General features: G+C 42.7%; 1 protein-coding gene across 2 annotated transcripts; it reads left to right on the top strand.

The window, feature by feature from the left end:
* Positions 1-623: 623 nt before the first annotated feature.
* On the top strand, positions 624-15,848 carry ECHDC2 (enoyl-CoA hydratase domain containing 2). Of its 2 annotated transcripts, none has more exons than XM_053244588.1 (10): positions 624-1,057; positions 2,440-2,507; positions 3,704-3,791; positions 5,433-5,519; positions 6,602-6,694; positions 8,821-8,877; positions 11,591-11,778; positions 13,343-13,393; positions 14,737-14,784; positions 15,641-15,848. In XM_053244588.1, exons 1-10 carry the CDS (start codon positions 907-909, stop codon positions 15,716-15,718), a joined length of 909 nt encoding a protein of 302 aa, XP_053100563.1. In that variant the 5' UTR covers positions 624-906; the 3' UTR covers positions 15,719-15,848. The 2 variants fall into 2 exon arrangements, with proteins under 2 accessions (XP_053100563.1, XP_053100564.1); XM_053244589.1 differs by lacking the exon at positions 624-1,057 and adding an exon at positions 1,408-1,560.
* Positions 15,849-16,130: the final 282 nt, after the last annotated feature.

Here is a 16,130-nt window from a genome sequence, read left to right as displayed (position 1 = left end):
GAGCCCAGAGACCGCTCGCTCCGCCCGCGATCCCGCCCCTCTTCTTCTTAAAGCGACAGTGTTCCTCAATCGGCCTCTGTGAAAGGCGGTGGTTGCTCGCCGCCAACACCCACCGCACACTGAAAGTGTAACCTAGATTATTTATAGGCGACATTTTAACCTAGAAGAATGACACCCAAGGCGGCTCATAGAATCACAGTCAAAAGCCGAGCACATCCCCTGCTAACTGGGCAAAGAGGCACCTTTTACCGTGGTGATGCTCTTTATTTAGCAGGGGGAGAGTAACTGGCCCTATCCACCCCCAGCACAGTACTTCCAGTGACTGTTGCTGGTATGTGTCTTAAGTTTCTTTTTAGAATGTGAGCCCTTTGGGGACAGGGAGCCATCTTATTTGTTTGTTATTTCTCTTTGTAAACCGCCCTGAGCCATTTTTGGAAGGGCGGTATAGAAATCGAATTATTTATTATTATTATTATTATTATTATTTTAAAATGTCATATAACATCGGCGAATGACAGTTAAGAGAAACTTAGAGGAGCTAGAATAAAAAACTCAGCTACAGGCTCAAAGCTTGCCGAAACAAACACGACAGTAAGAAGTCCCCAAAGCTAGCGCTGGGGTGAACTGGCTGTTGTTTGCAATCGACTGCAGTATTCACAGGACAGACCATCAGGTTCGAGCTCGCTGCCCTAGAAAGGGTGTCTCAAGCTCTCTTCCCAGGAAGGAACAGTTACTTCCTGGGTTTAATCCAGAAGAGTTAAATAAATAGCCGCGCCCCGCAAGCAGAGTCTTAAGAGGGGCCAAGGGGCGGCGCTCCTCTATTTTTCCAGCAGTGATTGGGAAGGAAGAAGCGGGGTCTTTTTCCGCTGCTGATTCTTTTTGACGGCTAGGGAAACAGGTTGTGCAATGCTTCGGCTGGTCAGAGCAACTACTACTTTGCTCCGGGCGCTCTCCGCGGAATCCCTTTGGGCGCCGAGTAGTGTCCCGAGAAGGTCCGCGGGAACGCAGGGAAGGAAAAAGGAAATCCTTTTACACCTACATGGAGAGGCAAACCGCGGTGAGTGGAGCGAAGGGGACTTAACTGGCTAGCAGGACATAGAAATTTCGTAGTAAGATTGAATTTCAAGACTACGTGGCCTTCTGTAGACAGTTCTCCATTCCATCTCTCCTTACATTTACCACCGAGTGGTGGGAGACTTCCTGTCCAGAGAGAGAAGGTAGTCTAATAATCCAACACTTCAGATCCCGGACAGCCACGCCCCCGCAGACCCGATGTTGCCGCTCTCCAATCATGATGTTGCTCACTGACAACACCCCCATGTCAGCCATGCATGGCGGATTCCAGCCAACACGTGGCAACTGAAGGAACCCTTAGCTAGTGTCGTTTAGCCCATTACAAGCACCTTGCACAAGCAGATCACTCCCCATGCAATCACCGCTTCCATCCATACTCCAGTGGCTAGCAGGATTGTGCATTGAACCCTTTGCCTACAGCCTGCCTGGTTATCTGGAGGTGGCCTTCATGCTCTCTCAGCTCCTCTCCGCTACTATACTATCCAGGTCAGGAGGCTGCGTTGTGGCTGATTGCACAGCCACAACATGAAATCTATTCCATGCAAAGACCCAGGACTGGGCACAATGCAGAAGGAGTTAGAGCTTCCACAGGGACAGGACTTGGAGCGACTACCACCTAAGTTATTATCTCCAGACCAAAGGGCTACAGCCTTTCATAGAGAGAGCTGCTGCAGTTTATTAGAGTGCTATCAACTTCAACCCCCATCTAAAATGGGGATAACAACACTGGGCTACACTGCAGGGCTGTTGTAAGGCACTATCCCTCACCATCAGCTGAGCAACATATGAGCATAGCCTTTCGCAGACAACAGTTTTTATCTATTATGTGAAATACTGTGAGCTATGGGGCATATCAGGTATTTCAAAAGTTCCCCAAAACCTGATGCAAAAAGTGGAATTTTTTACACTGGAGGTATTTCAGGCTAAGCTCCAAAGCATAATGAAAAACCCAAATCATGTATGGAGTGTTCCCCAATAGCTCGCAGGGACTTTGATATAAATCTGGGCGATATGTGAATTGCATACCTGTCCTTCCAAAATAAAATTGCCATCTTGCTCCAGATCAGCATTCATGTGCTTGAAAGGCTTTGGCAGTGGCACAGAACAGTTTGCCTGTCTTATGCAGCCTTTCTTGTAGACAGAGTACAGTTGTTGAAGCTAGAATCTGTGACAAAAACAAACTACCAAACAAATTTTGGGGGATACAATCTGGATTGCTTTCAATACAATAAAGTTCCCATTCAGAAAATAGTTATGACCCTAGGTTACAGTGCCTTGGTTTCTGTAATATCAACATCTTGCAATGTGTAGACTTAAATATGGAATTACCTCTTTGAAAAGTGAATTTCTTTTTTTGGAATAAAGGTATTGCAGAAATTCTAATGAACAGACCACATGCAAAAAATTCACTGGGGAAAGTGCTTGTGAATGAAGTAAGTATAAGACTTCCTTTACCTTCTGTTACATAAATGTTGTTTTAATATGTATGTGCATTCAGGGTCTGAATCCTCAAGTGATTTACTATCTCTTAGACCCAAGTGGAGCCTAGCTCTGCAGTAAGGAGTCAAATATTAATACAGTAAACTTAAAATAAGGGTATACAGTATAATAGCAAAGTAATCTGCCAGCATGTTGAAAAATCTCACACACTTGCCTACCTGAATTCTAAACCATTGGCTTATTGTAAATGGCCATTTGTCACTTGTTTGCTACACAAGATCCACATGTTTCTTCTCTTAGCACCTCTGTTGAGGGGATGATGGATTTTCCCCACACTCAGGCTGCAGTAATTTGCTTCGTGGAATATGATTCTTCTCTCAGTGAATGCATCTGTTGCTCTTATAATTGCTGTCTGGAATGTAGCTGTGCAGATATCCAAGGCAATACTGAATGTTGCTTCTGAAATAGCTGTTTCTCAAAGTCACTATGTTTGAAAAGTGATTTGAGATGTGGTATGGGGGTTTCTTTTACACCTGTTAAGAGCATGCTATACTGCAGCTATAATCACCAATGAAGATTATAATCTTCACTCGGGTAATAGTCATACATTTAAAGTGTGGGGAAATGCTACTCTTTAACCACATTTGTAAGCCTAAATGGTCAATTTAAGGCTGCAATTCTAAGCACATTTACTAGAGAGTAAATCTCATTAAACTCAGTGGGATACTTCTGAGCAAACATGCTAAGGATTGTGCTGTATGTTGAGGAATATTTCCTTATGTAAGGGCTAATTATTATCCTGTATGTAACTTAAAATTTACTGATTGCCCTCTTGAATTTACTGGTTCTTTGGTAAATTGAAACAGCAAAGATGCCTAGAGATCTATTTAGTGACTGTCTTATATAGATTAAATCAAGATAAGCTGTTCAACTATGAAAACAGACATCTGGAAAAGGCAAAGAGGAGAGGAAGAACATCTGGAAGAACTGTAGAACCTATGTTTCAATGGTGTTTTGTTTCATATAACAAGCAGTTGCACTGACTTCTTATCCCATAAAATGAAACAAGGAAGTTTACATGTACCTGTTTTGTAATGTTAGCAATAGTTGCTTAATAATGCAAACTAAAATTACAGGCTTTGGTAGAACAGTCTTTCAACTGGACCTTGATTTATCTTTCTCCTTTTAGCTGTATGAAATTCTTGACCTCCTCCGTTATGATGAAAGTGTCCGTGTGGTGATCATTAAGAGCGAAGTAGAAGGTGTTTTTTGTGCAGGTGGGTAAGGACATTCTCTGATTAAGAAATTCAGAAGCCGGTAAAATATGGAAGACCACAGGAAATAGGTTTTTCTTTTTGTTTTTTTGTTTTTCTTTTTTGCTTGACTAAATAACTAAAATAGGTTTTGTGCACCTTTTCAAATCTTCTTGGCTTTGTTATTCTGTGGCACTACCCTTCTGATTTTGGAACGTGCTACCTCCAAATCTCGTTAAGGAGAGCCCTTAAGACCTATCTGTTTGGCCTGGCCTTCCAGGGTTTTTAAATTGTTTTTAAACCATAAAGGTTTGGCCTGGTTTTCCAGGGTTTTAAAAAATGTTTAAATAGTTTTAATAATGGTTTTATGTTTTTACTGTTTTCAATTTTAATAGTTAGGCATAGGCAGAGTCTTTATTTCGGTCTTTGACCAGCATACAGCATAACAGCAAAATAAACAAAAAACAGTTAAGACAATCTACTCCTACAAAGTAATAAGTGATCTCTATAAAATTACCTAAATATATAGTATAGTAAGTAGAAGAAGCTACAAGTTAAGATTATAAACATAAAACTATATGTAAAAATTAATCAGCGCTGGTATCAGAATGATACTGAGTATAAAGCAGGCAAAACAGCAAAATTGTGTGCCTAATACAGACTGGTGTTAAATCCCATTCCATATTGTATTCTATAGATTTTAATAGTTAATTGATTTTAGTTTTGTTTTGATGTAAACCACCCTGTGCCATTTTGGAAGGGCAGTATAGAAATCAAATAAATAAAATCAAATCAAGACTCATAGGTGGAACTATTTCTAGTACTGTATAAAGGTAATGCTAGGGGACTCTGGTTCTTTGACAAAGGGTTGTATCCTGAGGAGCATGAAGTGGGAGGAAGCTTGCACACACACACAAACTTCCCTATCCCACAGCACAGCACCCCTTGTGCTTCCTGAAAACCTATACCCAAAAGTCCAGCACATTCTGGAACAAGAGTGTATGGAATGCTGAGGACAGCAAGGGTAAACTGAGATAGATGACAGCCACTTCTCCCCTTGCAAGGGCAGAAGTGTTCTCTGTCCTTACAAGGCACACTTAGGATACAGCCCAATAATTTTATTGCTGTTTCTGGCATTGAAAGCAAACTTGATAATTAACTTAGCATTCCTCACGTTAATGCTCTTTGTCAACATTCAAATTAACAAAGTATGTGTACTGTGTGAGAAGCACTGGTGTTGCCTATGTTTTGACAAATGCAGCACTGGCAGTTCTGGGAGAGTGGGAAATTTGACAACCTCCCCTTCCCCTGTAAATGCTCTGTGCCACTCAAAAATATGTCCTTGAGGGTTGCATGGTCCTCAGGGACATATTTCCAGGTGGCATACAGCACTGCCAGGGAAAGTGGAGGTAGTTGAAATTTGTCTGCCCCCACCCCCATGCAAGCATGGTTTCAAGCTCAAAACGGAAAATCAGTTTCGTGCACATCCCTACTGTACATTGATTTCAGTGAGGTTAGGTACTCCTAACTTTGCTCAGGATTGGGCTGTAAGATTCTCTTGTATTGAGGCTTGTAAGATGTTCCCTGTGCATTGAAACCATGCTGCCAGACTCATTGCATTCCCTTTCTGTATCCCCAAACAGTCCTCTGCTGCTCCAAATGTAGGTGCAGATTTAAAAGAGCGTGCTCAGATGTCCGATACTGAGACAGACCATTTTGTTCAGAGACTCAGAAGCTTAATGGATGGCATTGGTAAGTAGCTAACAGCCAACTCAGTGCAGACTGTTGTTGTTTGAATACACACAAACAAAAGTGCCTGAGGTCTGCGTTCTTTGAGGGAAGCCCAGTATCTCAGGGATTCATTGTCTCCCTGAGCTGGGAATGCACAGGCTGAGAGATGATGTTGCTTTGGCTGTTTTATTTGTAATACGAAGACTGCTACATACAGGGGAAAGGGTGCTTGCTTTGCTGGGTAATGTACTAAGAAAGGATGAAGGATGCTTCTCCCTTTCTCCTCCTCCTTTCTTCTCTCCAATCAGTGCTTGGCTTCATAGAGAGAGTACCTCCACTCCAGGCATCTCAGGAAGGGGGCTATTTCTGCTTGCGCGTTGTCTCTCTACTTTGCCTCATTTGCTGTAATAGAGTCTGATTCTCCATTTATCTGCCCTTAGGGTTGCCATGTCCCCCAGAATTTAGGGTAGCCTCCCAGATTTTGGCTCCTCTACCCAGCTGCTAAATTCCACCCGGATTTATACAGATTTCAAATGTGCTGTCTGGATTTTACTCTTTTAATCCAATCACATGGGAGGGCAGAGAAGGAGGGGAAAGTATAGGAACATAGGAAACTGCCATATACTGAGTCAGACCATTGGTCTATCTAGCTCAGTATTGTCTTCACAGACTGGCAGCGGCTTCTCCAAGGTAATACAAATCTGTCAGATAAATAGAATGCAAATTAGTTTCCACATAATTTGCATAATATGCAAATTATGCCTCCCAGATTTGGGAAGCTTGAATATGGCAACCCTACCCACCCTGCTTTTTCCTTCTCCCTCTTATTCCTCCTTTCCACACATGGTAAGCCCATAGCTGCTGCCAGATCCCAGGCATTGAGTCCCTCCAAAAGGAAAGGGTTGCCTCTGCAGGCTGCTCATCTCACAGCATCACATGAACAAACATTAACCTAGAAAATAAAGGGGGGAGATGGGGAAGCTACTAGTTCATATTGTCTACTCTCCATGCTTCCTCGACTAGATCCTCCTTACTACTATAAATGAGGCTGACTGAATGTTCACTTTACCTGAAACATGATTCCATTCTATTTTTGTCCCCAGCTGCATTACCAATGCCAACCATTGCTGCCATTGATGGCTATGCGTTGGGTGGTGGTTTGGAACTGGCATTAGCTTGTGATCTCCGAGTAGCAGGTGAGTACACTGGCAAACTGGCACGTTACAGGAAAAATTAATGTTTGAGTAAAGACTTGCAGGGCAGTCTTCTCAAACTTGGGTCCCTAGGTGTTGGGCTACAACTCCCATCTTCACCAGCCACAATGGCTAACAATGATGGGAGCTGTAGTCCAACATCATAAAGGGACCTACGGCAGGGGCTATCTTGTGCCCACAGGGGTAGTTTGAACTTGGAAGAACTTGTTTCTGTGTGTTTATTATATTTATCCTACTAAGGGTCAAAAATGTGCCTATCGCTTTAAAAACGTTCACTGAAAATCTTATCCAATTGATCTCTAATAGAACAGGGTGAATTTGAATATCTAACCCAAAAGGCTAGATACTTGATCAGTACTCCAAGGACTGATTTGAGGGGTCTCTCTCTCTCTCTCAGAGCAGAGACAGACCAGCCCAATTCCAGAGTTACAAATCTAGATCCTTATTCCAAGGATCTGTCCAGTTCAAGTGAATGTAGTCCAAGGTCTTCAACTTTAAGTCCATACATTGTTCTGAGACAAAGTGTCTCTCAGATGCTGTGTTCTCAGTCACTCTGCACTCTGCATATGCTCTAGAGCTCCTCAGAGCCAAAGGTACCAAACACTACCCGCTGGGAACTCTCTGGTCCTCTAGCGAGATACAGCAAATTATTGGCAGAGACATGAAAAAGACACAGACACCAAACTGTCTTTTAAATGTTTACTTAACTAATAGAAGCTTTTACAGAGAAATAACAGCTGAAAGGTAACGTGTATGCCTGTTGCCTTAATGATTAGCAATAACTAATACATAAAACTACTAAGGATATCTATACCTTATAAGAAAAAGAAGGCAGGGAGTTGGGGGTGGGGGTGGAGAGATAAGAGAGATTTGAATTAGAGGAGGGATTGGAACTGAGGTTTTCCAGGAAAAGCTCATATTACCAGGCTTCAGACTGTGCTCGAGGCTGGTCTTGTTGGAAACTGGAAGCTGGAGACTGGCCTCAGGTGTTGTAGGGTCTCGGAGCTTATTGAGAGCTCCAGAAAAACACAGGATCAGGTTCCAGGTAAAAATCTCTACTCTGAACTCTGCACTTTAGCAGAGCTCACAAACAGAGACTCCGTGCGATGGACAAGGCCTGGCTCACAACTGTCTCCTTTTGGAACTGCACTCTGCAGTGCCCATCCAAAAGAGTCAGAAGCCCCAAGCCAAAAGCTCCTCTCCCTTTCCTCAAAAATCTGTGTCTCTCCTTTTAGCCATTTCAATCATGCAGTTTCAGTGAGAAGGGGCAGTGAAAAGGGACCTGCCCCTCCCTTCAGAAAAGCCTTTCACGCAAAACTTTACCAGTCTTATCACTGCAAAAAGTTTCACTTCTGCCAGCTTCATACAGCCTCTATTGTCTTTTCTTGCAGCGAAGACATCATGAATCTTGCTCTCTGAGTTGCTCTCTGAGTAACTAAAGTACAGCCATTTTTACAGCTCCAAAGATGAGATGTGGGGGTGGGGGTGGCGTGGGGGTGGGGGTGGGGGCTGAAAGTAAGGAAAATCAAAAGGTGCAAACTAACTTTACTGACAATCATCTCTAATATCTCAGTGTTACATAAACCTTGCCAGCTCAGGTTACAAAATAGTCAGATATGCATTGACTAGCATGATTATTGCAGAACTCAGGCCCAAATGGCCTTTAAGTTTGGCACAGTATCTTGATCAGAGTTTCGAAAGCTTCTTCGCCAACATTTCTATGAGAACAGCACAGACACATTGATCCCAGAGAAAGCCTCTCTGTCAGCATTCCTTCAGCATACGTGCCCCATTCTCAGAGACCAGAGTTCAGAGCTCCCCAAAGAATATCGTCGTCTATGAACAGGCCTGGTATCCATCTTAGGTGAGGGTCTGACTGTCCCTGATATATATTAAAGATGAGCCTAATGTTTGCACCACAGTTGCCAGACTTGGCTCCCCGGAAGTCATAACCTGGCACAGGCTGAGAACTGGAGTTATTTCCCTGCATCCTTCCAAGTGCACAACTATGGATGTGATCCAGCCAAAGTTTAGCACTTCTAAACTCCGTCAATTATGCTGTACTACTTCCTACTAATATGAGGTGTTTTTCTTGTTTTTTAAATCAGCATCATCTGCTAAAATGGGCCTCATTGAAACAACCAGAGGACTCTTCCCTGGCGCAGGTGACGTAGCTTCATTAGTTCACTTTCTTTCTTCTTGTTTTAACAAGAGCATGTGTTGTGTAATGGAATAAGGGGCTACCCCTATTCAGACATTATGTTGTATGTGCATTCTGTATATACACATATCTGTCTGTGTATTCATTTTAAAAGTGAACCTGGGTACAGGACCTCTCAAATTCAGGATACAGATTTGTACTGCTATATGTACATTGAATATAAGGTGTGCCCCTGCTAACTGGGCAAAGAGGCACCTTTTAATGTGGTGATTCTCTTATTTGGCAGGGGAAGAGTAACTGGCCCAATCCACCCCAGCACAGTAACCCCAGTGACTGTTGCTGGTTTCTTTTTAGATTGTGAGCTCTTCGGAGACATCTTATTTATTTATTGGTTGTTTCTCTATGTGCTCATGCTTTGAAAACCTTTGTTGGAAAGCGATATATTTTTTGTTGTTGTTGTTGAATAACTGTACTTCTGAACAGATCTTCACATGCATGCAAAGGTAAAGTGTGCCGCTGACTCCTGGAGACCACAAAGCCCTGTGGTGTCTTTTGGTAGAATACAGGAAGGGTTTACCATTGCCGCCTCCCGCTCAGTATGAGATGCCTTTCAGCATCTTCCTGTTTCGCTGCTACCTAATAGAAGTGTTTCCCATAGTTGGGGAAACATACCAGCGGGGATTCAAACCGGCAACCTCTCGCTTGATAATCAAGTCATTTCCCCACTGCGCCATTAGGTGCATGCACAATGTACATGCTTTGAACATAATGTGTGATTAGGGCTTCTATGTTCCTAGAATCAGTTTTCAGTTCTGCCAGTAACCTATTATTCATTGACAAGTCATTGCATTGTTTTTCCATTTATTGAAATGGGTACTCTAATACTCTTAACCATTAGAGTATCTAACTATACTTCTATATATATCAAACTATCTTTGTGAACACATCATAATGTTAAAGAATAGAAGGCCTCCCCAAGCAGTCAAAGAGCAAAGTCTTGGCCATTTATCTGATAAGTTTCTCTGTGTTAAAATTCCAAACTGCAGAAACTCCACAGCCCTATCTGGTACATTTCACAGCTACAAATTATCCCTGAGATTTTACCTAAATCCCAGCTACTTTTGAATAGAAACAGATTCCAGGATTCTATAGCAATGTCCCCATTTGTGGAAATGCAGATTCTAAGGCAGAATTTTATAGCTTTTCTAGAATCTCAGCTTTAAAAAATGAATGATAATTTTTTCCACTTGGTTGCTATTCAAATACTTTTGATTTTTTTTTTTTTAAGCATGAGCAGTTCTCACTGAATCTTCAGAACCCAAAGATGTCAGGGAACTCCCAAAGTTCATGAAATGACACCTGTCATGGTCAGACTGTACTCAATGTGATTAGTGCTTCTGTGCTTGGGTTTTTCTAAAAAGTGTAAATAGCGGCCCCAGAGACCGATCTAGATTGGGGCCATGGCATGAGGAGATGCTTTTAAGTCTTTCCCCCAGAATTATTCCCGTCTGGATGGTACCACTTGTGGCTGTATTCCCCCACCCTACTCCAAGGTAAACTGCAGTTGTAGGATAGAGGCTGATTGGGACCATGGTGGAGGTAAGCCTCACCACATTCCTGATCGAGAGGAACACCTGTTGCTATTTACACAGAAAAAACAAGCACAAAATTGCTCATTGTACGTGTCTCGCTACTCATAACATGTAGTTCGACCCTCCTCTTAGAGCAGAGGCACACAACTCAAATGCCCCAGTGGCCCAGAACCAACCTGGGACAGAGGTCAGTTTTCAGCACATTAATCATTGCATTAAAATTATTTACTACAAATTATTTATTAAACCAGTTCTTCTCTTCTTTTTTAGCACATTTCCGAGATGAGTTTACAATCTCTCTTTCTGAATGAGAGATTACGTTTAGCTGCTTGATTTGCTTGACTCCCCTTTGTCTTGTTTTCCAGGTGAAACATACCCATAATTGTGACACACACACACACACACACACACACACACACACACCCTAGTGAATGTAGCCAAAGTTGGTGTGTGAAATATAATTATTTGCAAGCAAACAAGAAATGGGACTCCCATAAGTGAGTCTTTCCAGCAAAAAAAAGCAAATATGTGCCTGCCTGCCTCCTCCCATGCTTTGAAGTCTCACGGTTAGGACTCCACAGCATACTCCTGGCCTGGCTCCACTCCTCATCTCCTCCTGGATGGCTGTATAATGAGGCTCAGTCCACAGCTGCCCTCCCCTGGCTGTTCCTGAGCATCAGCCAGCATTTTGCTTGCTGCTGAGCCGGTCAGTAAGGCCGAGGGGAGGGATGGGCTGAACCTGAGCATGTAGCCAGCCAGTCAGGAGGAAGGAGGGATGCTGCTTGGTACTCCTTCCCCTCACCCCTCCTGCTGCAGAGGACTCTTACCTTGAAGCAGGAATGGATCCTCAAATCGGGAGGCAACAAAGCAGTGAGTTGGGGAGGTGGGAATGCCAAGAGAAAAGTCTCCACAGGCAGGATCTGGCCCACAGGCCGTAATCAGGTCAATGTTCAGGATAAGCTGCAGTTATTTCATAAATTCCCATAGGACCACTGGAAAAAGCTTGTGGGCAGTGCACTGGTTGATATTTATTCAGAGTGATATTTATTTTTATTTTCTGTATGTTTAAAAACATGGAAAACAAAGGAATTTGTCTTAAAAATGGTATTGTGCTCTTATGTCTAGGTGGAACCCAGCGTCTACCACGCTGTATTGGAATAGGCCTTGCTAAAGAACTCATTTTCACCGGCAGGCAGATCGATGGACAAGAGGCATTCTCAATAGGACTAGTTAATCATGCAGTGCCACAGAACGAGGAGGGAGATGCGGCTTACCAAAGAGCACTGGCTTTAGCTGAAGAGATTGTTCCTCGGGTCAGTAGATTGTTCCATTTACACTTTGTTTTGCAGAACAGATCTCTTTGCTGCTTTTGGAAAATAATTTGAGTTGTGTGTTCCTTGTAAAAAAAAAAGAAAGAAAGAAAGAAAAAAAGAACCTTGCAAGGCAATTCCAAAAACTATGCAAAACTTAAATAGCCTAAAGTTATATCACTTTTGTGTCCTTTTGATTGAAATATTTGAATTCTGCCTCCTTTGGCAAGGATTTGTTGCTTACTCCATTGTCTCTTTTGGATTGTAAACTTCTTGGAGGCAGGGACCTGTCTGTGGTTGCCTATGAAACTCTCTAAAGCAGCTCATATACTGTTAGTGATGTTTAAATTATATTGTTCTACCTAATTCCCACAATACCTGGGGGAAACATACCGAATTGCCATTCTGGAACGCCGATCAATATAATCCAGCTGTTTTCTGTTTCCAGGCAGTTGACAGCTAGATGGATTGCAGAGTATAACTCAGATAGTCATCCTGTGTTATCTGTTGATAAACCTGCCATCTCTGAATATGTTTAGTCCTCCTTTAAATGGAAAGTCAACTAAGGGGGAACCATCACATGTTGTGACACAAGAATTCTGTAAGCTAATAGATAATCTTCCAGCATTCAGCTAGAAGCCAACCAGCCATTCTCCTCCCCAGGCATCTCTGCATTCCATGCTTGTCTGCAAAGGCAAGTGCTCAGCGCATGGAGGTTTTCTCTACGCTGTTGTTAACCTGCAACCTCCATGCATGGATGGCTAGACACCCCAGACCATGGCTAGCTAGTGGGCTGGTTTTATCCTCACAAGTTCAGCTGAATGAGTGGGTGAGGGAAATAACTGAAAAGGGCTGGTTGGCATGTGTGAACAAGTTATTTTTGTTGTTTCTACCTGCTGATGAAGAAATGGTAACTGAAAGAAGCAGAGAGCCAGCATGGTGTAGTGGTTAGAGTGCTGGACTAGGACCGAGGAGACTCGAGTTCAAATCCCCATTCAGCCATGAAACTAGCTGGGTGACTCTGGGCCAGTCACTTCTCTCTCAGCCTAACCTACTTGACAGGGTTGTTGTGAAAGAGAAACTTAAGTATGTAGTACATCGCTCTGGGCTCCTTGGAGGAAGAGCGGGATGTAAATGTTTAAAAAAATGTATTTCTGTATCCCATGAGTGGACAACCTGAGGCTCTCCCACTGCTGTTGAATTAAAATTCCCCTCAACCCCCACCACAATTTATTGTCCAGCAGCAGCTGGAGCACCTTGGGTTGGCCAGCCCTGCTTTTCTGTGCTTCAGGTGCACACTCACAGTTCTGGGAACCTGGATTGTGCCTGGTTCTCCCATCTTCCCCATCCCAGACACTGTGTTCTACACTAAAAAAAACAACCACCAACTTCTTAAAGCTGGCAAGAAGCTCCATTCCCTTGTTTATGCAATATCCTTTCTGAGAAGGCAGTTAGCATGATGCATAGTATTCCAGGTATAGGTGCATCATATAATTTATAAAATAGTATACTACTAGACTCCTTATCAGCATACTAACTGCTTGTCAATCTCTCTACTTCTTAAAAGGCTCCAATAGCTGTGAAACTCGGCAAAGTGGCTCTAAACAGAGGGATTGAGGTAATGATTTATTTTAGTGGGTTTTTTAAAAAGAAATCTACTTGGCAAATTGAAAAAAGTGCACTGTTAAGCCAACAGTCTGGAAAAGAGCCAGATCACATCCATCCATCCATCCATCCATCCATCCATCCATCCCTCTCTCTCTCTCTCTCTCTCACACACACACACACACACACACATACACACACACACACACTCTCTCTCTCTCTCTCTCTCTCACACCCCTACCTATCTCCCTACCTACCTTCAAGAGGGGGCTGTGTAGCCTCAAAGGGGCAAAGTGTATCAATGCTTAATTCTCCTCTTGCAGCTCCCTCTCCTCAAGCTAGGCTTGTCTTTCTTTGCCCTCACACCCACTTGACACACAGCTGCATTACCTGTTAAAACAGGTTAGCAGTAATACAAGCTACTGAGGTTATGAAATCTGTTAGTAGTTTTTGGACTGTATTGGGCCTGTTAGGTACAGATTCCAGAGGTTAATATCTGACGCAATAGTCAACAAAAGTTTGTGCTTGTGTCCTAGCCCCTGCAGAAGTATAGTTGAGAATACTTGATAGGGCTGTGCCATCAGTGCCCAGATTACAGAACTCTCTCTCTCCTGCCAGGCCCCTTCCCTGTCAACACCTGGTGAAGGCAATCCTGTTCAGGTATTGAAAAAGTGGGGTCTCTCTACTTGCATAGTGTTGCTGAAAGCATGTGCCGAACTCTGCTCCTACTGTGATTTGCTCAGAAGCTCCACGCCTGCTGTCCATAGTCACAGCATTTGACAAACGTAACTGTGGTTAGTGGGTTTGAGCGGGGGTGAGGGAGCAAGGTTTCAGAGCATGCTCTCAGACACTGTACACAAGTTGTGTCCCTGCTTTTTATAATGCCTGAACAGGGTTCTTTTATCAATACTGGCTCCTCCCCATCTCTGGTTGATCCTATTGCTGGTTTTGTTCTTCGTTTTGTGCTGCTCAAGATCTTGCTGTTTTAAATTGTGTTTTATTAACAGAACAAGCATAATTGCTTCTTTTAGGGAGCAAGTGTCTTAATATAAATAATAACTAGTATTAAGTACAGTAGTCCCTCGACCTACGAACTACTCGACAACCAACGTTTTCGACTTACGAACGCCAAAAAAGACCGGAAGTAGTTGGCGGTTTAGATCTGGCTTCCTCGACTTACGAATTTTTAGATGCGGTTTCCTCAACTTACGAGTGTTTCCAGACCTCTGTGGGTGCGCTTTTCGACCTACGGAAATTTCGACTTACGAACATCCGTTCGGAACGGATTAACTACGTAAGTCGAGGGACCACTGTACTTCTCTTCTAGTATTTAAATGAGATCTCATTTCTGTTCAGGTGGATATTGCCTCTGGGATGGCTATTGAAAGAATGTGTTATGCTCAGGTAAGTAGACTAGACTAACCTTTTTTACAGTCTACTTGGGGAACCATACCTGTGTAGTAGTTTGAAAGTTACTAAGAATCACGTACTGCTCTAAAACATGCAGTCTCACTGCTTAGATATTTACCTGAGATGTTTCACTTCCCCCTGTTCTTGAGCATACTAAGTACTGTATGTGGGGTTCCATAGGCATTCAGACTTTATTTAAAAAAATTTAGCTATCAGATATATAATTGGAATACAGGGGATTGAGCAGACCGCCACATATGGAGTTATTTTACAAAAGGCAAGGATTAATGCAGAGGAGACATCTGTAGAACTCAGGGATGATCTCATTCTGCTGAACACAGATTAGGCCTTAATTTCTAGATCAGTTGCAGCGTACTTTCTATAACTATGCTAGATGTAGTCTTAAAAGGACATTCTCAAGAAGAGTAGCCTCAAAATGGCTGACATGATGAGCTGCATTCTGGCACCAGAACCCCCTGTGGTGTTTTGAGGGGACTGCTACAGACTCTTAAGACAGCCCCAACACTGTCCAGAATGAGCAGTTGCACAAGCTGTGCTACCACAGTTCTTTCCATACACCACAATGGAGATAATTGCAATAGCGCTGCTTACACAACTGGTCATTCTGAACAGCATTGGGGCTGTCTTAAGAGCAACCCTGGCATGGAGCATTCCAGTGCTGGAATACTGTGCATCACGTCAGCCAGTTGGCTGAGTAAAAGGTGTGGTAGGTTGTTCATAGTGTATTTGAAGAGCTGGCTGATTTGAGTTCCTGTTTAGTGAAGTTTGTTTTTTCCATTAAAAAAAAAAGTGGGCATTTAAATATTAACTAATTCTTTTTAAAATGCAGAATATCCCTACAAGAGATCGGCAGGAAGGGATGGCTGCTTTCATAGAGAAACGGCCACCCAAGTTCATTGGCAGATGACACTTTCAGTCCTTATGCAGGTGTCTGAATGAAACTCCAAGAAGTGATCAGAAGGCTGTCTCTTGAAATATTTTTCTACATACTTTGTACTCAGTGTATTTTTAAAAGTAAAAATCTAGAAGACTGCAAATGACATAATAGGAAGAACTTATCTTGACTGAATACTCCATATTTAACCTGGTCATGACTTTCTAGCATGAGTCATTCCATGGGTGGAAGCTATAAAACCCTATAGCCACAAGGTCATATGGGAATTCGTTTCTACCAAAAGTGTGCTAAATGAACCTGCTGAATCTGTTAACAAGGGTTCAAAAGTTTAAAGACTGACTTAAGATATTATGAAACATACTCAATAAGTTACTTATAAAATCAAACAGAGTTGAAATCAAGGATTCTAAAGTCTGCTACTTGC

Source organism: Hemicordylus capensis, chromosome 4, assembly GCF_027244095.1.
Source record: "Hemicordylus capensis ecotype Gifberg chromosome 4, rHemCap1.1.pri, whole genome shotgun sequence".
Classification (NCBI taxonomy): Eukaryota; Metazoa; Chordata; class Lepidosauria; order Squamata; family Cordylidae; genus Hemicordylus; species Hemicordylus capensis.
Note: the sequence above shows the minus strand (reverse complement) of the source record. Positions and strands in the feature narration are given on the sequence as shown.

Coding starts and splice junctions, on each gene's coding strand:
- ECHDC2 (XM_053244588.1), top strand. CDS start 907: ATGCTTCGGCTGGTCAGAGCAACTACTACTTTGCTCCGGGCGCTCTCC. Junction 2,508..3,703: donor GGAAAGTGCTTGTGAATGAA/GTAAGTATAAGA, acceptor TTCTCCTTTTAG/CTGTATGAAATTCTTGACCT. Junction 13,394..14,736: donor CTCTAAACAGAGGGATTGAG/GTAATGATTTAT, acceptor ATTTCTGTTCAG/GTGGATATTGCCTCTGGGAT.